The sequence below is a fragment of the Accipiter gentilis genome, chromosome 1, assembly GCF_929443795.1.
Source record: "Accipiter gentilis chromosome 1, bAccGen1.1, whole genome shotgun sequence".
In the NCBI taxonomy this organism is placed as follows: Eukaryota; Metazoa; Chordata; class Aves; order Accipitriformes; family Accipitridae; genus Astur; species Astur gentilis.
Genome location: NC_064880.1, coordinates 37,474,020 through 37,499,262, shown reverse-complemented (window position 1 = coordinate 37,499,262; position 25,243 = coordinate 37,474,020). Strand labels below are relative to the sequence as shown.

At 57.6% G+C, this 25,243-nt stretch overlaps 3 protein-coding genes across 9 annotated transcripts; 1 reads left to right on the top strand and 2 right to left on the bottom strand.

Annotated features, from left to right (window-relative positions):
• Positions 1–68: 68 nt before the first annotated feature.
• ZNF142 (zinc finger protein 142) lies at positions 69–12,558 on the bottom strand. 4 transcript variants are annotated; one of them, XM_049814235.1, is made up of 9 exons: positions 12,479–12,558; positions 10,098–10,425; positions 8,853–9,491; positions 8,351–8,614; positions 7,048–7,860; positions 6,640–6,817; positions 2,718–5,952; positions 1,099–1,204; positions 69–719 (listed from the first exon to the last, which is right to left on the bottom strand). In XM_049814235.1, the coding sequence occupies exons 2-9, from the start codon at positions 10,378–10,380 to the stop codon at positions 220–222; spliced, it is 6,018 nt and encodes a 2,005-aa protein (XP_049670192.1). In that variant the 5' UTR covers positions 10,381–10,425; positions 12,479–12,558; the 3' UTR covers positions 69–219. The 4 variants fall into 4 exon arrangements, with proteins under 4 accessions (XP_049670192.1, XP_049670183.1, XP_049670208.1 ...); XM_049814226.1 differs by lacking the exon at positions 12,479–12,558 and adding an exon at positions 10,788–10,893; XM_049814251.1 differs by lacking the exon at positions 12,479–12,558 and adding an exon at positions 10,530–10,808.
• Positions 10,995–23,552, top strand: LOC126044553 (mitochondrial chaperone BCS1). Of its 4 annotated transcripts, none has more exons than XR_007507712.1 (9): positions 10,995–11,058; positions 11,926–12,302; positions 12,567–12,706; positions 12,822–13,016; positions 13,411–13,474; positions 13,857–14,026; positions 14,479–14,596; positions 15,771–16,118; positions 23,122–23,204. XR_007507712.1 is itself a non-coding variant. In XM_049814380.1 (9 exons), the coding sequence occupies exons 2-9, from the start codon at positions 11,983–11,985 to the stop codon at positions 23,239–23,241; spliced, it is 1,305 nt and encodes a 434-aa protein (XP_049670337.1). In that variant the 5' UTR covers positions 10,995–11,058; positions 11,926–11,982; the 3' UTR covers positions 23,242–23,552. The 4 variants fall into 4 exon arrangements, 2 of the variants coding, with proteins under 2 accessions (XP_049670337.1, XP_049670347.1); XR_007507711.1 differs by having other exon boundaries at positions 15,771–16,731; positions 23,122–23,203; XM_049814380.1 differs by having other exon boundaries at positions 15,771–15,948; positions 23,122–23,552.
• RNF25 (ring finger protein 25) lies at positions 19,121–25,243 on the bottom strand. Its single transcript, XM_049814363.1, has 10 exons — positions 25,135–25,243; positions 24,908–24,982; positions 24,705–24,807; positions 24,528–24,595; positions 23,747–23,816; positions 23,559–23,630; positions 22,673–22,813; positions 21,767–21,856; positions 21,078–21,212; positions 19,121–20,961 (listed from the first exon to the last, which is right to left on the bottom strand). Exons 1-10 carry the CDS (start codon positions 25,170–25,172, stop codon positions 20,236–20,238), a joined length of 1,518 nt encoding a protein of 505 aa, XP_049670320.1. The 5' UTR covers positions 25,173–25,243; the 3' UTR covers positions 19,121–20,235.

The window sequence follows — 25,243 nt, the reverse complement described above, 5'->3', positions numbered from 1 at the left end:
GGAGCTGGGCTTGTCCTTGCCCTCTTTCTCTGCGGGCACCTGGCCCACTGCTCACACAGGGCTACAAATAGCCCCAAGAAACAGTATTAAAAGGAGCTGAGAGATTCCTTTTATACAGCCACATATTTTACAACCCATATACATATATGCCTATACACACACATACATCTCCGCAGCAGGCCTGCACCACCGAGGACTTAAAGCAGTCAGGATTCGGCCTCACTGCAAAGCACTGTCCTTCTCTGCAGGGCGCCCTCCTTCCTGCTCCACCCCGGGGGGTCCCTTGGCCCGGCTCTCCCTCTGCACAGCATGGAGGTGGACGGTGGGCGTGCTGGGGTCCTTGCCCACCCCTTGGCTGGGGTCGCCGGCCCCACGCTCGGGGTGATGTCGCTGGATGTGTTTGATGACCTGGAACTTCTGCTTGGCCTTGTAGGGGCAGTAGAGGCAGAAGAAGGGGTGCTCATTGGTGTGGGTCAGGTAATGGTGGCGCAGGCCGGCTGCCCAGCGGAAAGCCCGCCCGCAGGCATTGCAGACATAGGGCTTCTCCTCGCTGTGCTTCTTCAGGTGGGTCTTGAGGAGGAAGCGGGTCTTGAAGGCCTTGCCGCACTGCTCGCAGATGAAGGAGCGGGCCTCTCGGTGACGTGTCTCCTTGTGCACCCGCAGGGCATCTGCCCGGTTGGTGCGGTACTCGCACTCATCGCAGCGGTATGGCTTCAGACCTATGACAACAGGAAAGGGAATGGCACCAGGATGGGGGGACAGTGCCCTCCATCCCGCAGGTCTTGCCATCCCTGTAACAGAGCAGCAGTCCCCAGGGACTCCCCCCACTACATCCCATCAAGTCAGCAGGCACCCCAAGACCCCCCATTTCCAAGGCACCACATGGCACCTGGGGTCCATCCCACCCCAGCTTCCCTCCCTCCCTGGGGGACTGTCCCCAACCCACCAGCACATAAGAACGTGCTGCCCCCCGACAGCTGGGGGTATTCCCCCACCTCCAGCTGGGCCACTGGTAGCAAAGGCAGCACAGAGCTGAGGTCCTTGCAGCCCCAACTGTCTCTGGTAGCCCACGTCCCATTCCCAGTGGGCAGCACTCACCTGTGTGCTTTGTCATGTGGTACTTGAGCTGGTTCACCCACTTGCACTTGTAGCCACAGTCGGGGCAGAGGTATTTCCGCTCCTCCTTGTGGATCCGCATGTGGTACTGGGCACAGGGCAAGAAGGCAGGATCAGGATGAGGCCATGTACCCTGCCCTGGGAATGTGCAGGGCTCTGGGATGCCAGTGAGGGGCTCACAGACAGCTCTGGCATCTCAAACTGCGTGGGGCAAGGAGGGCTGCCTGCTTGCCTGGCAGACTATGGGCAGGGGGGATCCACAGCAGGGTCAGGATGAGACCCCCATACTGCTGAGCTTGCTCTGTCCCATCCTGCGGAGGGGCACAGGCTTTTCTCCCCACTTTGGTATTTAGGGCAAAGTCCAGGTTAAAACCAAGCCCAACAGAGCTAGCTCTGAGCTGAGCACATCGCACAGCTTTGCCCAGGCAGTCCCAGATGGCTCCACCTCAGCCTGGCCATTAGAAAAGTCAATATTTCTTTTAGCAAACCAGACCATTTTCTCCTCCATTACCCCACGCCTGGCCCTCCTGTTCTAGGAAAGGCTCTTTACCATGCATGAGGATGCTAATCACCTATAGAAACGAGGGCAGGGTCTGGCTCTGCTTGCAGGGAAGCTGAGCTTTCCCTGCACTGTGTCTAACTGGTGCCACAGAGCACACTGCAAGCCAGCAAGCAGCCAGACTTGGCTTTGAATGGTGCAAGGCTGCACCCAGAGGATGCCAGAGGTGTCAGCGGGAAGCGGAGCAAATGCAGACAGCTGCCCACCGTACTGGTTTTCGCTGGGATAGAGTTAATTTTCTTCATAGTAGCTGGTATGGGGCTATGTTTTGGATTTGTGCTGGAAACAGCCTTGTTAATACAGAGAGGTTTTTGTTACTGCTGAGCACTGCCTACACAGAGTCAAGGCCCTTTCTGCTTCTCACACCACACCACCAGAGAGCAGGCTGGGGGTGCACAAGCAGTTGGAAGGGGACACAGCTGGGACAGCTGACCCCAACTGACCAAAGGGATATTCCATACCATAAGATGTCATGCTCAGCATATAAAGCTGGGGGAAGAAGAAAGGGAGGGATGTTCGGAGTTATGGCATTTGTCTTCCCAAGTAACAGTTAGGTGTGATGGAGCCCTGATTTCCTGGAGATGGCTGAACACCTGCCTGCCAATGTGAAGTAGTGAATGAATTCCTTGTTTTGCTCTGCTTACATGTGTGGCTTCTGCTTTACCTATTAAACTGTCTTTATCTCAACCCATGAGTTTTCTCACTTTTACCCTTCCTATTCTCTCCCCCATCCCACCGGGAGGGGAGTGAGCAAGTGGCTGGGTGTTGCTTAGTTGCCGGCTGGGGTTAAACCACGATACCCGCCTTCTTGCTTTGCTACAAATCCCCTTTCCCCTTAATCTGCAACAGCAGGGAGCAGGGAAGAGACATACTGTACTCACATGAGTTTTTATCTGCTCGCCTCCTATTCCTGTATGAGCCACAGGGGAGGACAAAGGACAAAACCTCCCCTTGGTAGTTTCTTCTTCCCCAAATTCCCATGTCTGGATCCCCCCCAACCTATGTAGATGCAGTAGGATATATCCACAAGCAGGGCTCTCACCTTGAGACGCGAGGGGTCAGCGCAGGCGTATTTACAGAGATGACACTTGTAGGGCTTCTCACCAGTGTGGATGCGGATGTGCCACGTGATCTTCTGCCTGTTCTTGGTGGTGTACTCGCAGTCTGAGCACTTGTATACACGGGTGCCCCCGTGGCCCTTCATGTGCTGGTCGAAGACGAGCTGGTGGCGGCAGGCAAAGTCGCAGAAGGGACACCGCAGGGGTTTGTCCTGGGGGGTGGCTGGCTCATGGCTCTCCACGTAATGCCGCACCAGCTGCTGCCGCTCCTTGGCTGCAAAGCTGCACAGCTCACAGCGGTGGCTGAAATGCTGCGTCTTGTGCTCATCCAGAGCCTCCCGGGTGGCAAAGGTCTCCTTGCAGGTGCTGCACTCCAGGTGCGGGTGCTGCTTCTGCACATGGCACTTGAGCGTGGCCTCGCTGTGGCACACGAAGCCACATCGTGGGCAGCCATAGGACACCTTCTCCTCGTGCCGACGCAGGACGTGCTGCTTGAGGGCCGTCTCGGAGCTGAAGCGAGCCTCACAGCGGGAGCAGCCAAAGTTGAGCTCGCCACGGTGGCAGCTGTTAACGTGGCGGGTGATGTCATTCTGCAGGTAGCTGCTGTAGTCACAGAGTGGGCAGAAGTGGGTGGGTGTCTTCTCGTGCACCCGCAGGCGATGGATGCGCAGCTTGGAGTTGGTGCCAAAGGTCTGGCTGCAGATGCCGCAGGCGATGCGCCCCACACCAGTGTGCAGGGACTGGTGGGCCTCCAGGCGGTAGCGCCGTGTGGTGCTGAACTCGCAGTAGCGGCACTTGTGCGGCTTCACACCCTCGTGCTTGATGCGGATGTGCTGCCGCAGGCAGCGGGCCTGCTTGCAGGTGAACTCGCACTGGCGGCACTGCAGCTGTGGCCGCTTGCTGTAGTGTTTGCGGTGCAGCTTGCGGTGCAGCCGCAGGGCTTTGGCCGCCTTGGAGGTGAAGGGGCAGGAGGCGCAGCGAAACTCGCCCAGCGCCACACAGCCCCTCTTCTTGTGCGTCTTCATGGCCCGTTCCTGGTGGCAGGTGAAGGGGCAGGTGGGGCAGGAGAAACGCCTCCTCTTGGGCAGGGTGGCTTTTGGGGGGGCCACATCCAGCGGAAGCTCACTGGGCTGGCCCATCTCAATGCTGGCTGGGTCCCCCTCAGCGAGCTTGGTGCTTTGGGGTCCATCCTCCTTGGGATGCACGATGTGCTTCTCGGCACAGTGGCTCTTGAGGGCCCGCCTGGAGCGGAAGGCCTCTGGGCACAGGGAGCACCAGAACTGCTCCAGGCGCCGGCACCCATCCTCCACATGGGAGGTGATGGTGGAGACACGGGAGCACACGAAGGAGCAGGCGTTGCAGCGCAGCTTTCCTCCCTCCAGACGGTATTTCTCTGAGGGTTTCCCAGGCTGGGGGAGACAAGTGGCTCCACCTGGCTCAGCCCCATCACCTTGCTGGGGAGGCTCTTCTGCCACCTCTGTGCTGTCAGCGGGCAGGGATTTCTCAGGGGCAGGACAGCCCGATACCCGTTGCCCAGCCAAAGGACTGCCTGCTACTTGCATTTTATCGGGCAACAGTTCAGCTTCCCAAGGGCTCTCAGCATGCCCAAACTCCTCTGAGCCTCTCTTCTTGCTCTCTGCCATTTCTGTACCATTATCACCAGCGTGGTCAGCAGGTTGGCACAACCCAGGTGGCTCCTGACCAGCTGGTTTGAGGATCTTGTTCTTCTTCAGGAGGACTGGGCACTTCTTGAGAAGGTGGGTGTTGAGCCCCCTTTGCTGCTTAAAGCTGGCGCCGCACTCACGGCACATGAGTGGGGCCCGGCGGCTCTGGCAGCTGGCTTTAGAGTGCAAGGACATGGACTTCTCCTTCCGTGTGATATACGAGCACCTCTCACACTTAAAGATCTGGCTCTCTGACTGCACCACAAGCATCTGCACCCTGCCCTCCAGCACCAGTGTCTCTGCCTGCTCCTTGTCCTGCTTCCGCAGAGCCTTCAGTACTGACTCCGAGCTGCCTCTGGCATCGTCACCAGGGGTAGCCACGTCCTCTGGGACAGGTGGGTGGCTCTGCTCAGCTGTCTTCAGCACATTGAGCCAGGCCTCTGGCAGCTCGGCTTGGCTGGTCTCTCTTACCTCGGTGTCTGCCACCAGCTTCTGGTGGTCTGAGCATGACCCCTCAAGGTGGCCCGTGGCCTGTCTTAGGCCATCTTTTCCCTGGCCATCTCCTGCTGCTACACTGCCCTCCAGCCTCACCGCCTCATCCTCCTGTACATCTCCCTCCTCTTCCTCAAAGTCTGGGATGTCTTCGAGTGTATTGTCATTGTCCTCCAAACCAAGGTCATCCCGGGAGCCCAGCATCTCATAGGCTGCAGGAGGCTCCTTGCAGGTCAACATTTCTACGCTCTCTGACTGTGCTGCACAGGCTTCTCCAGTCAAATGCTCCAGGAGGGGGTCAGACGAGACATTCAGTGCCTCCAAGTGCAAGGTGCAGCTCTCTGCCACATCCCCAGAAGCAGCAAGCCCAGTTGAGCCTTCAGCAGCGTCTCCTCGCACGCAGTCATCTCCCAGGGCGTCACCAGCAGTGGGACAGCTCTGCTCGCCCTCACCCACACCTCTCTCCACCTCGCTGCCACTCTCTGGTGGAGCGGCATCCTGCCCAAGGAGGGGCACCACAAATGTTTGCTGGTAGCCGCCTTCTTCCTGGGACTCCAGCTGGGATGGCTTCGCCTTTGCCCACTGTTCCTTGCTGGCGAGGGGGGAGCTGACATCCACACGCAGGGCTGTGCCAAGCTCATAGCCAAAGAGCGCCTCGGATGAGCTGATCTCCAGCTCCTTGCTGGCATAGTTCTCCAGCCAGTCCTTGTCACCAGGGACATAGCCGTGAATCTTGCGCTTGTGGAAGAACAGACTGGTGTTGCTGAAGGTGCAGTAGGAACAGAGGGCGCAGCGAAACTCCTTCTGCTTGGTGTGCTTGCAGTTCTCATGGTTCAGCAGTGCCTGCTTGTACTTGGTCTGGTAGGTGCAGTACTGGCACTGGAAGATAGGCACCTGGTAGTTCTGCGAGTGCTTCGCCTGCATGTGCTTCTGCAGCTCATACTTGCGCTTGCAGGCGAAGCCGCACACCTCGCAAATCAGGCTTTTGCCCTGGTGCCGCAGTTTATGGCTGCTCAGCTGGTCAGCGCGGTGGCACCGGTATGAGCACTGGTTGCATTGGTACCTGTGGGGAAAGCAGAATCAGTCAGGCAGCATGAAGAACCTGGGCAGACTAAGCCCTGTCAGGCACGTTGAGCTCTGCTTCCCTGTCCTGGATGCATGGGGAAGGGGTACTGTTTGGTTTGCCAGATCTGACCTTTGCCGTCCAGGCAACTCTTACCACAGGCAATTCCTCCCTGCTGCAGCCCTTGGCACTGCTGGTGCTTTATACCCCCAGCCTGGGGACGGGAGATAGATTTCCTGAGTATTCCATACAGTGACCATGTCACCCTCCCCACACACATGACACACCAGCAGCACCTTCAGCATCCCTGGACGCAGACTGAACCCAGAGGTGGTGATAACACAGAGGTGAAAAACATGTTTTGGCAGAGTCCTGTACATGCCCAAGCTGGCCTTGGCCCATGAACATCAGCAGAGCCTGTGAACCCAAGGTCAGAGCTGCACTGAAGTCGTAATAGACCTTGGTGTCATGGAGACACCAAAAGTAGGTTTGCCTCCACAGCACCATGCTAGCAACAACCTGCAAGCTCAAAGACTGCATTTCTCACATGCCAGACAGAGCAGGCTGTAGCCATCCCCCAGGCATGAGAGAGTCGGGAACACAATGCGGCCTGGAGCAGCAAACCCCTGGAGCAGGATTTGGGGACCACCACTTATGCTGCCAGGCCAGTGGAGCCAGGGGTCATACCGGAGATCTCCAGTGTGCTTGCGCATGTGGACGTTCAGGTAGTGCTTCCACTTGGTGATGTACCCACACTCAGTGCACATGAAGTTCTTGTCGTTGGAGTGGGTCAGCATGTGCTTGGACAGGTAGCTCACATCCCGGCACGTGAAGTCGCAGAGCTCACACTTGTGAGGCTTCTCTCCTACACACAACACAGGAACGCCCTCAGCATGACAACCGGATAAAGCAATGTGGTCTGCCTCCCCATGTAGAGAAACCAGCTCAGGAGGAGCTGGGGGTAACAGGGGCAGGCCACAACTTCAGCCAAGTGACGCCAGAGTGGCAGAGACGGTGATGGGATCCAGGAGCCCTGACCCAGCCCTCCCTGCTCATCCCAGCTCGGCTCTCGGGACCCCCACAGCGGACACCCACCAGTGTGCAGCAGCATGTGGCGGATGAGGACCCTCTTGTGCGCGGTGGCGAAGGTGCACTCAGTGCACTTGTGGATCTTCTCGTTGGCATGCATCTTGCCCACGTGGTCGTGAAACTCCACGGGGTTGAAAGTGGCATAGGGGCAGAAACTGCACTGGAGCTGCTCGCTGCCTGGATGCCCCTGCTTCTTGTGCTTGCGGAAAACGTGCTTGTTGGAGCAGATGAAGTCGCACTGCTGGCAGTGGAAGGCATAGTGGGTTTTTCGGTGAGCCTCCATGGCCTCGGCTGTGCCAAAGAGCAGTGAGCAGGCATGGTACTTGCACTCCACCGCCTTGATGCCATGAGCATCCTTGAGGTGACGGACAAACTCCTTCCGGTCCTCTGCGCAATAGTTGCAGTCCCCCTGGAAGCAGCTCAGCCTCTTGGGCTCGGCTTTGTGAGTCTTCAAGTGCTCTTTGAGGGCCTGGCTGAGCCGAAACTTCTCCTCACAGACAGGGCAGGAGTAAACATCAGAGTAGAAGTTGGAGATGTCTTCGTGCATGCTGGCCATGTGACGGTTGAGGGCATTCTTCTCCACCGAGCTGTAGTGGCAGAGCGGGCAGCGATGGGCCTTCTCACCTGTCTCCCGCATCATGTGAATCTTCAGCTTGCTTTTGCTGGTGAAGTACTTGTGGCAGTTGGGGCACTGCAAGCTGGGGTCAGGGAAGTGCAGGTGGAGGTGCTCCACCAGGTGTGTCCGTTTCTTGAAGCACCGCTTGCATTCGGGGCACATGTGAGTTTTGTAGAGGTACTCAGAGCCCTCCGTGACATCCCCTGTGAAAGCAGAGGATGGGGACCCATCAGCAGGGAAGAGATGGAGAGCACAGGCAGATGTTCTCTCCCTGATCCAGCTGTGCCAGGGTGAGGGCTTATACACATATGTGGTCACACAGCAGCCATCTACTTAAGAGGGACTGTCCCCACCCCAAGCCACCAGCATGGTTCATATGAACTCCTTCCAGCTCAACACTGGCAAAGCGCAGCCTGAATCAGGCCTGCTCGTGTGTTCCTGATCCCCAAAGCCCGGCAGACTTTTGCCTGAGCCTGGCAGTGGTTGTGGGCAGGCAAAAGAAGGGATGCATTTGCTTGGGCAGAAGGCTGGGGGAACAATTCACTGGTACATGCAGGAGATGTGGGGCTGCTGGATGGCAGGGGACCCCCAGGCCCCACCAGCCCAGCCCATGTTTCCCCACCAGTCTCGAGGCTGTGCTGCTTGTTCATAATACAAAGCCTGAGAAGCTCCTGGTAGGGCTCCACATCCTACCTTTGAAGTGCTGTGCCCGCGGCACTCTGGCTTTCTCAGGAGCTGCCTTCCTATCCTCTTTCACCTCGCCTTCGCAGGGGCTCTCACCATCCTCCTCTGGTGACTCATCCCCACCACTGTCTGAGTCCTCTTCTCCAGCTGACGCTTTCTGCCCCTCCAAGGAGTCCTTCCCAGTGCCTGTGGGCTCTGCTGGCCTGGCTTCTGCTGTGGTGGCTTCCCAGCCAGAGTGGCAATTCCCCGCCTTGTCCTGCCCTTCTGCTGCTGCTTCAATATGGAAAGACAGAGATCATCATGCTCCAGGCAAGAGGGAGCCCCCTCACCCACATACATGCAAAAAACCTCCTGGCTGAGATGGGGGGCACAAACCATGCACGGAGGAAGGAATGCAGGGCTCCCTGGCCCTCCGGCAGCACAGCATCACCCCCCACTCCTCCCAGTTGTAACTGGATGCACGGACACAGCCTCTACAGCACCCACAGGCCCCAGACCCCCCTGTCTGTACCTGATGGCAGAACACAGCGCTGCTCAAGGCTGTGGGGGGCCGAGCCAGGGTGGCCATCTGTCACAGCTGCCTCAGCAGGGGGCTCTGCAGCATGGCCCTTCCTGTGCTGCCAGAAGAGCTTGGCATTGGCCGTGACGAAGTCACAGTGGCCGCAGTGGAAGGGGAAGTGGGTGCGGTGGTGCTGCTCCATGGCCAGGCGGCTGGGGAAGAGCAGCGGGCAGGCACGGTAGGTGCAGGAGACAGGGGAGGCCCCGTGCAGGTGGCGCAGGTGGCCGCGCAGTTGCTTGCGGTCTTCCGTGGTAAAGCAGCAGCCTTTCTCAGGGCAAGGCAGAGCTCCTGGTGGGGCACGGTGGGTCTTGAAGTGCTCCTTGAGTTCACCAGGCTGTGTGAACACCTCTCGGCAGACAGGGCACAGGAGGTGCTCGGGAATGGAGCCCTCCTGTGTGCTGACTCCAGGTGGCTCTGAACCCCTCGGCTGGCTCTGGCCCTCACTGGCAGAAGCCAACAGTGTCCCGGGTAGCTCCAGGTGCCTCGGGGGGGCCAGCAGCAGGCACTGGTGCTGGGAAAGCAGGGAGGACTCCGGGAAGCTCTGGCCACACCTCTCGCAGAAATACAGCTCCACCACTTTGACCAGCACTTCTGCAGAGGGGGAGGGGTGAGCTTTAAAAAGGGCTTTCACCAGGCCCAGAGCTTGGGACTGGCAGTTCAGTTCCAGCTCTGGACAAGGACGATAAACCCCTGTTGCCACAAATTACAGTTTGGAGAACTGCAGCCCTCCTGCTACCCGGGGTATCCCAGGACACCTCCCATAAGAGAGGGAACACCACCACCCAGGTGACCACGATGACCAACCAGTTCTGTCCCTTATCACCTTTGAGGCATGCAGAGATGGGAGACAGGCTCAGCCCCATTCCTAGGAGGATGTGCCCACACTGGACCCGAGTGAGAAGCATGTTGGAGGTGGCAGTCCAGGGTGGAGATCTCCACCTGGTCCCTACTGACAGCCTGGAGCAACCCCCTCACCTGGCACGCAACTCCCACAGCCACCCCTCCCCATCCACACACCCAGCTCACGCCAGGTCTGCACTAAATGGTGACACCAGACTCATGACACATATGAGGTCGGAGACACAAGGGCACCACAGTGTCCCCAGGGTGGCAGCTGGAGGGACAGGGGTCCCTGCCAGACCTCTCTCCCTCCATTGAGCACCATGGGGCCCATTCTGCCCTCCCTGCACCCCATACCTGTGGCATTGGTTGCGTTGCTCAGCGTCACATTGCCGGCCACTGCCTCGATGAATATTTCCACGTTGCTTCCTTCAGAGTGAGCCCCTTCCCCAGGCATCGATGCCTCTGCCAGCAGCAAGTCCTGGCTGGCAGTCAGCGTGGGGGTCCCAGCCAGGCTGGTGCTGGCCACACCGGGGCTTCCCACAGCTCCTGACTCTCCTGGTGTAGGCAGGAGCAGCTCTGAGCACAGGGCCTCCATCTCCCTGCTGGGACCCTCAGACACAGCCACTTCTGCACTCATTGCCACCAGGCGCTGGCTTGGTGCCGGGCAGGAGGGCCTCTTACGCTGAAACAGAAGAAAGTGCTTTAAACGAGGGAGAACACAGAGGCCCAGGGGTCCTACTAGATTTTGGGGGGCCAATCCCCAGGCAGGGGGATGAACTGGGGTACCTCAAAGCTGGCTCCCTTCTGCTGTGCCCCAAGCGGGCTCCTGGTGAAACCCACTGCCACGGAGGAGATGGGGTGCAAGGACCCCTGTATCCTCCCCAAACTCGGGGGCCTCTCCCTGCGCCCAACAGCCAGGGTTTGCTCCCCGGGCCCAGGTGGGCCCCAGCCCGAGCCCAACCCCCAGACCTGGGCCCACCCTAAAGCGAGGAGGTGCCCACCGCGAGTCCCCACACGGCCGCGGCCGTCCCAGCCCCCTCGCACCGCAGCCCCGGCCTGTCCCCGTCGCCCCGGGCCGGGGACTCAAACCGGGCCCCGGTGCCTCCAGCCCTGGCACATCTCGATGGTGCACGCCGGGCGGGAGGGAGCGTCACCCTTTGTGCGGCTCGCGCGGCCGCTCTGCTCTGCCCCGCCGACCGCCCCGGCTCCGCTCTATGGTGCGAGCCGGCAGCCGGCCGGAAGCGGCGCCGGGCGGAAGTGAGGGTCGGGGCTATAGAGAGCGGCGCGGCTTGGGCTAGAGCGGCGCTGCGCGGAGGTGAGGGGCGGCGGGGCCGTAGGCCGAGGCCGGTACTGGCGGGGGCGAGCTCCTGCTGGAGGGGATGAGTGGGCCTTGCCGTGGGGAAGGCCGGTGTGGGGCTGGGTCTCCTGCGGGGGAAGGTGGGCTTCTGCCGCGGGGCTGAAGCTCGGCTGCGGGGGGAAAGGCTCCACTGCGGGGCAGAGACCCTGCCATGGGCCCGAGCAGGCACTGTCTTGGGAAGGAGCCTTGCTGCGGGGTCAGACCCTGTTCTGGGGGAGGTGGGATCCTCCCTGAGGGAGCAGAGCATGTCCGTCAGGCTGTCTCTCTGTTGGGGGAGGCTCCCCCTCAATCCCCTGTATCTGACAGACCTGTGCTGAGGGAGCTGGAGAAACTTCGGGCCCCTTAAGTGTGCGGCTGGTGCCCTTAATCCAGACATGGAGATGCTGCTTCCAGCGCAATTGCGTGCCTGTTGCCAGCAGCAAAGAAACAGCTCTCGGCTCAGCCTGGGGACGCGCTTCGGCTTTGTCAAACAATAAACCTTAAATATTTGGAGTGCTCAGTGTTTTGTAGCTGTTTAAAGAATAAAACTGTGTAAAACTCTGGGCTTGTTGTCATGGCTGAAGAAGGAACAGATGCTCCTGTGCTTGCTTGAGAGCCTCCAGCTCTTGTACCCCTCCTGCCTGTCTCACCTGGAGGCTGCAGAGAGGGTGAAGGTTCCTGTGGCCAGCGGCAGTCTGAACCCCCGCTAATAAAATAAGTATGGGTGTGGGATCTCAATGTGCCAGGCTGCCTTTTGCCTTGCGAACCAGCCACAATAAAGGCCAGACAACTGTGGTTGATCTGTTGCATTCCCCACTGCCATTCAGTCCTCCTTTTTCCACGCAGGTTTGTTTCCAGAGCGCAGAGACGATGCTGTGGAAAGGAGCCGCTTAACCTCCCACAATGCCCTTTTCTGACTTTGTCTTAGCACTGAAGGACAACCCGTACTTCGGGGCTGGGTTCGGCCTTGTCGGGGTGGGCACTGCCCTGGCGTTAGCCCGGAAAGGGGCCCAGTTTGGGCTGGTGGCTTTCAGGCGCCATTGTATGATCACCCTGGAGGTGCCCAGCAAGGATAAAAGCTACCACTGGCTGCTGAACTGGATCTCCCACCATGCCAAGCACACACAGCACCTCAGCGTTGAGACATCATACCTGCAGCATGAAAGTGGGCGTGTCAGCACCAAGTTCGACTTTGTCCCCAGCCCTGGGAACCATTTCATCTGGTAAGCGAGGGCAGGGGGAAAGTATTTTGGGGATTGACCCTTGTTTTGGCAAGGAAACTCCAACCTGAGGTGCCCATGGAGACAACAGAGAGGATTCTGCCTCCTCCTTGGGTCTGGATTAGGGCAGCGAGTAGCGAGAGGAACCTGTATTCAACAGTGTGAGGTGATTTCCTTACCCAAGATGAGTGTTTGATGCATGAACCGGGCTAGGTGCAGCTGAATGGTGCTGGACGACTGTCTCCCAACCTTGTCTTCCCACCCCAGGTATCGCAGGAAATGGATTCGCATCGAGCGCAACCGGGAGAAGCAGATGATCGACCTGCACACAGGGACACCCTGGGAGTCCGTCACCTTCACTGCGCTGGGCACTGACCGGGAGATCTTCTTCAATATCCTCCGGGAAGGTCTGTAGGGTTGCTGCGTGGGGTCCTGCTGGGAACAGCCTGCTCCCAGGAGATACCCAGAGCTTCAAGGGAGATCCTTTTCCCTGCCAGCTGTCCCCTCTGCCTCTCTCTGCAGCCCGGGAGCTGGCACTGCAGCAGCAGGAGGGAAGGACGATCATGTACACGGCCATGGGAGCAGAGTGGCGGCAGTTCGGCTTTCCCCGCCGCCGGCGGCCTCTTAGCTCCGTGGTGCTGGAGGAAGGTGTGTCAGAGAGGCTGGTCCAGGACGTGAAGGAGTTCATCGACAACCCCAAGTGGTACAGCGAGAGAGGCAAGGCTCCAGTGTGGCGTCCTCTGTACCATGCCCAGCGCGGCTTCTTACCCCCCTGCAGCCACGGCTGTGGGGCACCACGTTGGCCACATCCTGTAAATGTGCAAGCCCAGGTGCTGGGGTCAGGCCTGGGTCTGCAAAGGAACAAACTCCCCTTGGTTCAATCTAATCCTGGAAACCACTATAAGCCACGGAGTTCATTGCTCCTGTGACGCTGCTGTTGGGCTGAGACAGGATACCTGTGGTCCTCTCTGGACATGGCTGCAGAGAGATTTTTCCCTGCTGCTTGCCTTTCTCTGGTGTATCCTCTGTGTGTGCTCAGCACAGCCCCCATGGCTCTGGGGAGAGAGCTCAGAGCAACCCAACTGATTCCTAAAAGGACACTGTCTTTTAGGGATCCCCTACCGAAGAGGCTACCTGCTGTATGGTCCTCCTGGCTGTGGGAAAAGCAGCTTCATGTGAGTATTGCCAGCTGGCTAACAGCAGTTTTCCCGCCAGCTCTCTGCTCTGGGGCATAGCAGTCTCTTCTGAGAGGGTGTGGATGAGTTTGGGTTTGAAATGCAGGAGTGGGCTGTGCCTCCTTTGTGGTGCCTGGTATAAGCATTTGCGTTGCTGGCACCGTGACAGGTCAGGGTGACAAGCCCTTCACACCCTTGCTTTGCACAGTGCTGCATGGCACCAGCAGGCTGAGCAGGGGTTCCCACCCACCCTCCATATCTGATCTCCACTGGGGGAGGATGCCTCTGCCCTCTCTCCTGCTGCTGGCCATGGAGATCCAGTTCTTCCTCTGCTCCGGGCTTTCTCGCTGTGATTCAACCCTGTGGTTTGTGTCCTTCCCAGCACAGCCCTGGCTGGGGAGCTGCAGTACAGTATCTGCCTGCTGAGCCTCAGTGACCGCAGCCTCTCCGATGACCGGCTCAATCACCTCCTGAGCGTGGCACCGCAGCAGAGCATCATCCTGCTGGAGGACGTGGATGCTGCCTTCGTCAGCCGGGACCTCGCTGCTGAGAGTGAGCAGTGCCCCTGTTCCTGGGCCAGTGGTGGGAGTGAGGTTTGCTGGCTGTGCTGGGGAAAGATTTGGACTCTGGGCTGCTCTGCCACACCAGCAGAGACCAGGAGTGGGCAGCTCTCTGAGGCCTTAGGGCTCAAGCTGGACCTCGGCCAGTTGTGGCTAGGCTATATAAAGGGAAGTTTGGGTCCTTTATCCTCAGGCAAAGACACTCTCCTGTCCAGCTATTTTCAGCATGAGGGAGGGGATGGCTTTCTCCCTTATTCTCTTTTTGGGTTCCCAGGTGGGCAGGGGAGGTAAATGTGCTGCCAGCCAGGGAGAGACAGAGGGTCAACCTCAGGGCGAGGAGAGAGTGGGGAGCTTGGCTTAAACCTCAGGTGATAGGGAGGTGGCCTGCAAGACTGCATGGGGTTAGTGGCCAGTTGATAGGATCTCAGACACCTCTTTCTGCAGACCCAGCTGTGTACCAAGGCATGGGGCGCCTGACCTTCAGTGGCCTCCTCAACGCGCTGGATGGTGTGGCCTCCACAGAGGCCCGAATTGTCTTCATGACCACCAACTACGTGGACAGGTCAGAGCTGCCGTCTGGGAGGGAACAGTGAGGGTAGCACGGGAAAACCTTGCTGCCTTTTGATGGGCTTTTCGGAGGGCTATTTGCATCCTCCAGTGTGCAGACTGGGGATTCAGGTTTCCCAAATCCTCCCTTGGGATGCAAATCCCTTGATTGCTAATCAGGGTCTCTTGCTGGAGCCTCAGATGCTTCCTTGCTGTTCAGACCAGCAAGGTTGTGCCCTTCAGGAGAGGTACCAGCTTCCTGCCCATGGGGATCTGCAGGTTTTGGGGTTGTGGCCATGCTGCCAGTAAAACACCAGCCCCATGTGCAGCCTGTTGGGTTGGCAGGATGCAGCCTGAGCTCACGGCACCCGGCCAGACACTGCCCTGTGGCAAGCTTGGTTCACTGCAGACCGAGCTGGCCTAGAGGGTTGTTCAGAGGTTGCTCATAGGACAGAGATGGGCAGAGCTGTTTCCCAGGACACGCTTGTCCTCTTCCAGAGCCAGCCCTTCCCCAGCTCTCTTGCTTCTTTTAGGTTGATTTCCCCCGTCAATCCCCCAGGGTCAAACCTCTTCCCCATCTTTACCATCTCACAATGCAGAGCACCTTACAGATAGGACACTGGCTGTGCTAGCATGGAGCGGGGGGGCCTTTACTGTGTTCAGTTTTGGGAGCCTCACTACAGGAAAGACACCGAGGTTCTGGAGCGTGTCCAGAGAAGGGCAACCAAGTGAGGGGCAAGCACAAGTCTTATGAGGAGCGGCTGAGGGAACTGGGGTTGTTTAGTCTGGAGAAAAGGAGACCTTATAGCTCTCTACAACTACCTGAAAGGAGGTTGTAGCAAGGTGGGTGCCAGTCTCTTCTGTCAGGTGGCTGGAGATAGGAGAGGAAATGGACTCAAGTTATGACAGGGGAGGTTTAGATTGGATATTAGGAAAAATTTCTTTACTGAAAGGGTTGTCGAGTATTGGAACAGGCTACCCAGGAAAGTGGTTGAGTCACCATCCCTGGAAGTATTCAAAAAGCACATAGACAATGCACTTCAGGACATGGTTTAGTGGGCATCGTAGACGGTTGGACTCGATGATCTTAAAGGTCTTTTCCAACCTAAATGATTCTACGATTCCTGCAGGACCCACCCTGCAAAGACACTTTGATCAGGTTTTCAAGGCACTCCTGTGTCTCTCAACAGGCTGGACCCAGCCCTGGTGCGTCCTGGCCGCGTGGATCTCAAGCAGTATGTGGGCCATTGCTCCCGCTGGCAGCTTGCCTGCATGTTCCAGCGCTTCTACCCCGAGCAGCCCCTGGCTGCAGCCGAGCGGTTTGCGGAGCAGGCACTGGCGGTCTCCAAACAGATCAGCGCTGCCCAGGTACAGGGCCACTTCATGCTCTACAAGACAGACCCTGAAGGAGCCATTTCAAACACAGGATCCATCCTGCTGTGACTAGGGGCCAGCTTTCCCCTGCCACACTGCAAGGACTGGGGCGAGGACTTGACCATCCTGGGGATGCCATGGAGCTGCGCAGCCATGCAGGCCAGGTCTCTGTTCACCTCTACCTGTCCAAGGCCTTGGCTTTTTATTAAAACGTGGAGAGTCAGAGCTGCCAGCCTTGCAGCAGGGAGAGGAAATCAGCTCTTGCCACTCCCCAGACTTGGGCGATACTGCACCGGCCCCACTCACCAGTGCATGCCTCATTCTAGGATTGCTGTAAACTGCCGAGGCTCCTGGATGTGAATCCCCTTCCTCGTGGAGCAGCCTGGGGGTGCCCCAGAAGGGCACTTCCCTGGGGCAGGACATTGGGGTGCTACAGTGCTAAAGCTGCTGGTCTTTGAAGGGACAGCAGTCTTCACTGGTTTGTGAATATCCTCTGTGAAGTGCACAACATGGCTCTTAGCTCTCCGGTCCCTTCGCCTGTTAGTTGCCCCACTAACTGGTTGCCCCAGCTGCTGGTCCAGAGCCCTCCTGACCACAGCTTGGCATGGCCAGTACTGCAAATCGAGAGTGTTTCAGAAGTGGCTCCCAAGAGACAGCTCATTGTCCCTCGGGCTGCAGGCTGGTGCCACAGCTCCTGCCCTGCTGGGTTGTGATGCCAAGTCGCAGATCTCCCTGGACATTGTTCCTGGGTGGGCATGACTGTCCCTCCTGCCAGAGGTGAGGTGGGGCTCTGGAGCTACTGCATGCCTGCCTGTGGGGGCAGATGAGAGGCTTTGGCTGGTTACAGAACATCTTCCCAAGAGCTTGATGTTAACCCCAACAGGCATTTCTGCAGCCAGGCCAGCCCAGTGCAAGGTGCAGAAATCCCTGTTGGAGGCGACTACTCCTCTCCTTCCAGCAGAAGAGGCCCTGCGTGGCTGAAGGAGGGATTTGGCCAGCTGCTGGCAGTCTCACAGCCTTTTCTCTGTCACTGGGCTTCCTTCCCACCAGGAACAAAAGTCCTGGATGGGTTGGTAGAGCCACAGGTGCCTGCAAAACAATCGAGAAGCGAGCAGGGTTTGCACCTCCTTCCCAGTGCCTTGGAGCCAGGGGTCAGGGTATGCGTGCTGACCCACAGAACAAACCAGCCAGAGCCTCTCTCCTCCCTAGTCCCTGTTTCAGGGTCCCAAAATGAGCTTCCCCAGAGCCAGCCTTGTGTTCATGTCCTTGCCTCAGGGGGCTGCCTCACCTTGGCAGAACTAGGGGAGCTGGTTCCAGGCCAAATCCCAACCATTACGTCGCTGCTCAGCCCTTGTCTTAGCTCCACCCTGCGGGGCCAAGGGCGAAGCTGAGAGCACTCAGGGATATGAAGGGGCCCAGCCAATGCTACCTGGCTGAATTTCAGCCTGAATGGGCGCTGCTTTGATGCAACCCTAGACTTGCACAAATATTTCTGCAAGTGAAGGGTTGATCCTCTGGCCACAGTAGGGTGGGGGGGTCTCTAGTGACTCGGGCAGCTCCCAGAGCAGGGTGCTGCTGTTGGCATCTCAAACGCCATGCCTGGCCATCCCAGAGGCTAACTGCTTGGATCCAGGCTTGTCTCACAAAGCTGGGGGTCAAAACTGGCCAGTGAGCGACTAGCAAATGCCTTGCAGCAGTTTGGGAGGATGGGGAAGTGGTGAGGAAGAGCCAGAGGGGACATGGGCCCCCACCATGATGCCACCACACAAAAGCACAGGCAACATCTCTCACTCTGCTTGCTTTTAATAGTGTTGATGCTACAGATGTCGCTGGTGCCCTTCTGCCCAGCATGAGCGCTTTTGCCTGTTAAGCCTCACAACAGCCCTGTGAGGTAGGTGGGTGATGCAGGTGGACACCAAGCAAGGAGCCCCAGGGCAGGGTGCAGGCTCCATTTCTCCCCTCCAACGCAGAGGTTTGTTTTGTTTAGCCCACATATGTTTCCACATGCTGTTGCAAAATGTCCTCTGCTCCAGGCTGACAGCAGTGAGTCAGAAAGGTGAGGGCCCTTCCTAAATCCCTACTCCCAGGAAAAAAGCCTTCTCTCTAACACGTCTGGCATTTGATTGAAATTACCCAAGTCCTCACTCACTCCAATTTCCATGGCTGAATTCCCATGCTCCAAACACTCGCCACAGCAGCTTTCCTGCTGAGAGTAAATCTGGCTCGCTGGAGGAAGCCAAGGAGCTTCAGCTGCTGCAAGGGGCATAGATTTTTGTGTTTCTGTCAGGACATGATCAAATGCCTTTCTTGGAGTACAGCAATTTCAAAAGTGAAGGCAGGAGGCAGCAGAACAAGCACCAACGTCAGATAGAGTTTACACCTTTTCACCCAAGTGTGGACAGGCTGTTCACCCAGAAACTAGCTGGAGCAAGGACAGAGCAAGCACTGAAGAAAAATCTGGGCTTTCTTCAGGGAGCAAGTGCTCAGCCCTCATCCCCAGCAGGGCACAACATCTGGCGCTCGTATCCCCAAGCCCAGGACAGGTAGTGTAGGTTCAGACCAAGGAGTTAAAAAAAAATAATGCTTTTACAGCATTAGGGTTGAAAACAGGCCAGTGTTGGAAATCTAAGCACAGAAGGTTCTTGGGCAGCGGGTTAAACTAACTCCTTCAGGACAAGGCCAGGCACGGAGAGAGCAGGGCAGGAGGTGAGGACCCATTCAAGAGAGAGCTTTTGTGCACCATTCATGTGCCGAAGCATCAGCCAGGCAGATACAGTGCAAATGCCCTCCCAGCCGGCACACAGCCTTTGGTTTCCCAGGGATCTCACCTGACAAGTCCATCACAGCATGGCCATTTTTGCACTCAGTGGGAGAACAAAGACAGTAACAACCCATGTGTGGCCAAAAGAGAGGTGGGGGCACAAGGCACAAACAAGTGTGAAGGAGTCAGTACTGTCCAGGTGAGCCAGACAGCTTACACCAAGTCAGGCAAAGTGGGGCCTGGGGAGCCCTCCTGCCACCCAGGAGCGCCAGGGGAAGGTCTCTGCCCCAGCTCCAGGTGTAGGGAGCAGGGAGGGGAGTGAGCAATACCAAAGATCAACACCTTCGCTCCAAACAGCAAAGAACAGGAGCGAGAGGTCAGAGAAAACAAAGGGAGCAGGCTCTGGAGAAGACCCAACAAATTAATTTAATATCAGTGTCCCACTTCAGAAGCTTGGGATCACCCATCATGGCTGTGGAGTGGGGCACATTAAATCTGTGAAGCAGCAGCAGAAGGAACTGCACCAAGTTAGTTTAAACAGCAAATCCTCATTTCTTTGAAGTAAGAACAGCTCAAAGATGAAAAGAGAGTAAGAAAGAATATCCAAGGTATTGGGGCATGTTTTCACTCCGGGCTGTTGGAAGCTCCAAGAGACAACCTGGCCTGGCCTTTGAGAGGGATCCTGACAGATACAGGTCACAGAGTGCTCTTCACAGGTCTTTGTCAGCTTCTGCCTGCACAAAAGCAGCTGAAGGACAGGGCAGGAGCTCCAGCTAAATTCAGGCTGCCTGGGGGAGCAGGAGCCAACCCGAAGCCTCAGCCAGCATACAGCCCTGACCTGCCAATGCATTGACTTAAGCTTAATTTAGCTCTCCTGGCTGGGACTGGGAAATGTCCTATTGTACAAAAGACTTGCCTGGCTGAGCCCATCAGCTGAACAGCAGTCAGGGCTGTTCAGGAGCTCAGTCAGGGCTCAGTCAGGAGAAGCAATGCTGTCTCCAAGAGACAGGGACAGCAGTTGAGAAGGCGCTCTGAGAAGGAATGGGGAAAACAGCAAGCTGAGCTCCAGGCTGCTGCCCTGGCACAGCCTCATCACTTAGCACCACCATGGCTCCGTGGGATGCTGGCTTCCAGGGAAAGTCCTGCCATGACACTGGCTCTGCCGTCACAACATGCTAGGCTCAGTCCATTTGCTCTGTAGGTGTGCACATTTCCTGGCAGCTCACGTACAGGGATAATGGCTGCAGGTCCCCAGTCACGCTTCCTCTGTCCCCTGGGTCCCCCGAGACCATGGCTTACATCATCTATCAGGAGTCAGCTTCTCCAACGCTGGTGACAGCCAGTCACTCACGCCAGGATGCTTCATTCCACACATACGCTGTCCCAAGCCGTGCCACGTGTCAACTGCCTTCTCCCTCCCAAGGGGTACGGTGTCTGCTTGCTACTGCTCCACCAGAGCCTTCACTGTTCTCCCCAGAAACAGCCCTTCCCTACCCCAGCCCAGCCCCTCACCACTCCTGCTAGGAGCCACTCTCCTTCTCAAGGAGATGGGCTTCTCGTCGTCCACTGGGCCTGAACACTCCTCGCCCTCTTGGTGCTCTGGGGTAGGAACCACGCTCCTGGACTCTGGACCTCTCCCACCTCCCACAATCCCAGGGCCTGTGGTGGCCCTGCCAGCTGGGAGCTGCTCTGTGGTCACTGCGGTTGAATGCCAGGTTCTCCTTCTCCCTGCCTCGGGCCTCAGCCCCCTCCTCCGGGGTCCATCTCTCCACATCATGGCACTCCTCTTTCAAGTCCACTGCCTCTGTTACAGGTGAGGGGTCTTCAGGGCACAACTCCTTTCTTTCAGCCAAGGCAGCAGCCCTGCTTCTGCTGTGAGGCTTTGGAAAATCCTGGCTGTGCCTCCCACCAGGTCTTCGTTCTGGTCTCCGACTGAAGCCCCTGGGCCCCCTGGAGCCATGGAGTGTATGACAGGCTTCCTCTGCTGGTTCCTGTGAGCCACTGCATGACTGCCTGCCCTGGCCTCTGGGGCCTGGCCTCTCCCCTCTGTACCTCTCCCTCTTGCTCTGTTGCTCTCTGGGCGCAGCAGGTCTCTCGGGCCGCCCGGGTTCTGCCCTGGCCACTGGTGCCCCGGCTGGCTCTGGAGCCGAGGCTTGGCTGGGCAGCTGAGGCACATCCACAGCACCGGCACTTACTGGCAGCTCAGAGGCAGCAGCTGCTTGGCCTGGATCGACAGCAGCTGGAGGCTGAAAGAAAGAAGCCACCAGTAAAGAAAGGGACAGGGGAGTCCCACAGCAGACAACAGTGCTCAGTCCTGCAGTCCAGGGCCCCCCTTGCCAGCTCTCTGCCCCTAGTGCCATACCGCCTGGAGGCTGATGAAGTAACGGTTCCTCTCTGCTTCAGGGTCAATGATGCCGCCTTTCTCTTGCTGTCTCTTGAAAATTAAGCGCAGTTCTTCCTGGTGCTGCAGCATCTTGGCATCCGGCCTGTATGGCTCCTGAGCAGCAGAAAGTAAGGCGGGGTAAGGGCTCTCTCAACACCTAGCATAGATAGGCAGCTGGCAGTGCTAAGAGCTACTCCCCAAACCCTCCTTTGATCACACAGCACCCAGGCAACTTGCTTCCCTTTGCCACATTTCGCCAGGCCTACAGATGCATGCGAAATCCCTCAACAGAGGCAGAGCATGCCAGTGCAGACCCACTGTTCCTGCAGTGACTGCCTTGGGACATCCTGTTGTGGGGCAAGATGCAAAGCAGCTACGATCAGGTCACTCTCCTGAGCCCAATTATATCCCAGTGAGTACAGAGACATGCCCCATGGCAGAATCACCTCTCCCCCAGCACATCTGCTCAAGACTCAGGGCTATAAAACTAAACCTGCTCTTTGTGGACACATCAAAGAGTCAGGAGATGCCCTGCTAGGTTTTGTGAACTGCCCTTTGGATGGGCCATCTAGGAGGACCTCAGAGCATGCATTCATTCTGCTATAACATCCCAGTTGAAGCTACCCAGTGAGCGGGTGCAGCTGGGCAGGTGAGCCCCCATCTCTTACCAGTGGGTGCTGCGGGGGGGGTGCTGCCTTCAGAGCACAGAGATCATAGACCAGGGTCTCCCGGCAGACAGGGCACTGCACACCGACTTCCTGCAGGGAGGCAAGAGGTGATACCAAACCCTGGCCACAACACAGCTCACACACTGATGGATAACCCCAGCCTGGAAGTGGAACAGGGTGGCCTTCTTCACTCTTCTGCCAGGGCAGAGAAGTCCAGGGGGTTCCAGCAGCATGAGGGCAGCCTGGTGTCTCAACGACTGCTACGGAAGGTTTCTCCACCACGAGGCTCACTGGGATTTATGCTCCAGTGGCTGACTGCTGTACAAACCACCTCTGTCAGCACATATGGCTTCAGTCATCCTTAGGCTAGGATCTATTTTACTCCACACCAAAGTGGAGCATGTCATCTAGGCAGCACATCTTTGAAAGGGTTTTGCAGGAAGGAGCCTTTAACTTGTTTCACACTCAGCTGTGCTGTTTGCTCTGTGGCTGATAACTCTTCCAATACCTGCACAAGCAGGTTTTATTGCTCCAGAACACAGGTGATAATGTTTATCCTGCTGCAAACCCCTGCAGTTCAAGGGCTAGGGAAGGAGCTCTCTTTTCTAACTCCTGTGGTTCCAGAAGTCCAAAAATGCAGCTCCCCTGCCCCATTCCACAGCAGGCACTGACCCAGACACCCAATAAACCAACTGCTAAAGTACTAAAAACTTATGGGGTAATTTTGGTTGGAAAGGGTCCTTGGGGATCACTTGGTCTAATCCCTGCTTTGATTCTCAGTGCGGGCATGACAATGATCATGCTGCTGGGTCAGGCTAGCCCTTAATCCCATGTCCCGAAGGGGGTGACAGAGACATCATGAGGGCCTGCGCAGGGGGCCTGGGGAGGAAGCCCAGGGCGCGGTACCTGTTTGGGGGATGGCGCCAGGTGCTGCTCTCTCTCCTCCTGCTGCATGATGATCTCCTCCTCCATGTGCTGGGCATAGCGGGCCAGACAGTGGGAGTGGAAGTAGTGGTAGCAGTGGGTCTTTGTGAAGGCTTCTCTCTCCTGTAGAGGAGAAAGGGCAGCTTCAAAGGGTTTCTGAGCACAGGGTTGTGTAGCCTCCCCAGCTGAGGTGGGTTTTCACTCCCATGTCAGTGCTGGCAGTGGGGAATTAGCACTATTGCTGGCAGAGCCACACAACATCTTCTGCTGGGCTTCATCTCTGCTTCCTCAGCTCTTACTGGGACACTGGTCCCTGTTCTGAGTATGAGAAACACTCCTAATGTCAAGGTGCAAAGTTTTTGTGACTGATTGCTGCTTACGCAGGAGTATACGCAGAGAAATCTGCTCACCTGTTGTGTTCTCCTTCCTAGGCAGGCACTGCCTCTCCTTGCAACCTGGACAAGGCAAGCTCCCCTTTCCCCGCAGACCTCAGCACCTGCACGGATGTGTTCCAGTCCCTCCTGACCACCTGTGTGCTGAACTCCAGGTGAGCTTTGACCAACACAGGGAAGTTGAGATGCACCAGCAACTATCCCCAGACCCTACCTACTCCTTTGGAGACACTGGCAACGCTCGCTGCCCCTATGCCTTGTTTCTGTAGATGGTTATCTTCAGGCTGACGGGGAGAGTAGCACACACCGCCTTAGGAATGTTTATGCTCAGTAAGATTGCCTACGGACCAGGGGGGGCAGGGGGCTCTGAGGCACATCCTGGTCCCAGGCTGATATCCTAAGCTTTGAGCCCCAGGCTCCCCATTCTCTCACCTCACTTCCCAGCCAGCTTGCAGGGCCAGGAGACACATGCCTACCTGGAATCCATAAAGGCAGATCACGCACTGGCCGTGAGGAATATTGTTGTCAGTGAGAATCTCCTTCCCCTTCTGCAGAAGCATCAAAGCAAACATTTTACTCGCTGGCCTGCCCAAGGGCTCAGGGCTCTCCCGCCCCTCGGGCAGTCCGGGAGCAGTGTCTGTGGCGGGTCACCCCCAGCTCTCACCTCAATCAGTTCATAGAGCACCTCTGTCCCCAGCTTGGCTTCAGCAACACTTCTAAGGGTCTGGGAAATCCTGCAGCAAAATGGCAGAAATGCTTAACACAAATTTAGCCACACCTTTTCACTATCCCACATACCTTTCACCCTGCCACGATAACAGGAGGAAGAAATAGAGCACTGGCCTTCAGGCTTTGCCTGCAGCATAGGATGGGCACATGTGCACACACATATTCATGTGCTCTCCCAGCTCCCCACAAGCCGGTGCACAGGAAGCCTTTGTCTTCAGAGGACATGCAAGAGCAGGTTTGCTGACTGCCTCAGCTCGAGCTCACCCAGCACCCTTTGGCCTTGGTGAATCTCAGGCTTTGTTTATCTGACAGCAGCCCCTGACCAGGTCTGGTAGGAGCCGCCTTACTCCTGTGCTGCCGGCAGGTACCAGGGTCTCCCTGCACACACTCCGCTGCACCAAGGACAGGAGCACAAAGGCAACAATGGGATGCCCAAGGACTCAGTTCAGTTCCACCTCTGTCAAAGCAGGACCAACAGCCTCAAAAGCCCAGGGAATTTAGATTACATTTCACGGGGACCACAGGGGGGACGCCAGTGTCAAACTGAGCACCAGTGGCTCCCATGAGATTTAAATCAAGATGATTTAGGGACTTGTATCCATCTGTTAACCAGACACAGGGAGCTGTATGAATTTGAGAGAAGGCTCTTCCACCAGTTCTGCCTCCTGGATCTCCGGAGGAAAGGATCACCCTCTCTCCACCCTCCCAGCACTCACTTTTGAATTTGCTCATCTGACAGCCCCCGCGGGTTCCTGATCGAGATTTCCGGAGCTTTGTTGGGATACTAAGAGAAAAAACAAAACAAAAACAAAGAAAAACACCCAAAGCGCAACAAGGAAAGTGTACAGACCCGGGGCGGGGAGGAAAGGGGGTGTGGGGGTCCGACAACCTACCTGGGGGGGTACGGAGAGCACCAGGGTGAAGCGGACATACTGGGAGTCCTGGTCCTGGGCCGTGGCGGGGTGCAGGGTGATGCTGATCTCCCAGGGCTCCCACCTGCGGGGCAGGCCGAAGTGAGGGGCGGCGGCGCCGGGCCGGGCCGGGCCGGGCCGGGCCCCGGGGCGGAGAGGGGGAGGATGTGGGCCCCGCTACGTACCTGCCGCGGCCCCGCGCTACCCGCAGCTCCTCCAGGTAGATGGACTCCAGCACTTCCACCTCGGGCGGCAGGGCCCTGCGGGGACAGAGCGGGGGTCAGGCGGGGACCGAGCGGGGGCCAGGCATCGGCGCCGCCGACCCTCCCACCCCCCCCGCTGGGCTGGGGGTGCAGGGTACCGGCGGTGCAAGGCATCAGGACCACGGAAAGGGTGGGGGGAGCGCGTTTACCAGTCCGTCGCCTCCGCCTCCTCACCGGCAGCCGCCATCTTCCCTCACGCCCCGGAACCGGTAGCGGAACCTCAGCGAGGGCGCACGGGTTGGGAGGGTGTTGCTAGGC

Excerpts from the sequence above, each read along its gene's own strand:
- ZNF142 (XM_049814235.1), bottom strand. The coding sequence starts at position 10,380 with ATGAGTGCAGAAGTGGCTGTGTCTGAGGGTCCCAGCAGGGAGATGGAG. Across the intron at positions 1,205-2,717 it reads CTGACCCCTCGCGTCTCAAG|TACCACATGCGGATCCACAA; the intron begins GTGAGAGCCCTG and ends CCCTGTGCCCAG. Across the intron at positions 720-1,098 it reads CCACATGACAAAGCACACAG|GTCTGAAGCCATACCGCTGC; the intron begins GTGAGTGCTGCC and ends CTGTTGTCATAG.
- LOC126044553 (XM_049814380.1), top strand. The coding sequence starts at position 11,983 with ATGCCCTTTTCTGACTTTGTCTTAGCACTGAAGGACAACCCGTACTTC. Across the intron at positions 12,707-12,821 it reads CTTCAATATCCTCCGGGAAG|CCCGGGAGCTGGCACTGCAG; the intron begins GTCTGTAGGGTT and ends CTCTCTCTGCAG. Across the intron at positions 13,475-13,856 it reads TGTGGGAAAAGCAGCTTCAT|CACAGCCCTGGCTGGGGAGC; the intron begins GTGAGTATTGCC and ends TGTCCTTCCCAG.
- RNF25 (XM_049814363.1), bottom strand. The coding sequence starts at position 25,172 with ATGGCGGCTGCCGGTGAGGAGGCGGAGGCGACGGACTG. Across the intron at positions 24,983-25,134 it reads GAGGCGGAGGCGACGGACTG|GGCCCTGCCGCCCGAGGTGG; the intron begins GTAAACGCGCTC and ends CTGTCCCCGCAG. Across the intron at positions 21,213-21,766 it reads CCCCCCCGCAGCACCCACTG|GAGCCATACAGGCCGGATGC; the intron begins GTAAGAGATGGG and ends TCTGCTGCTCAG.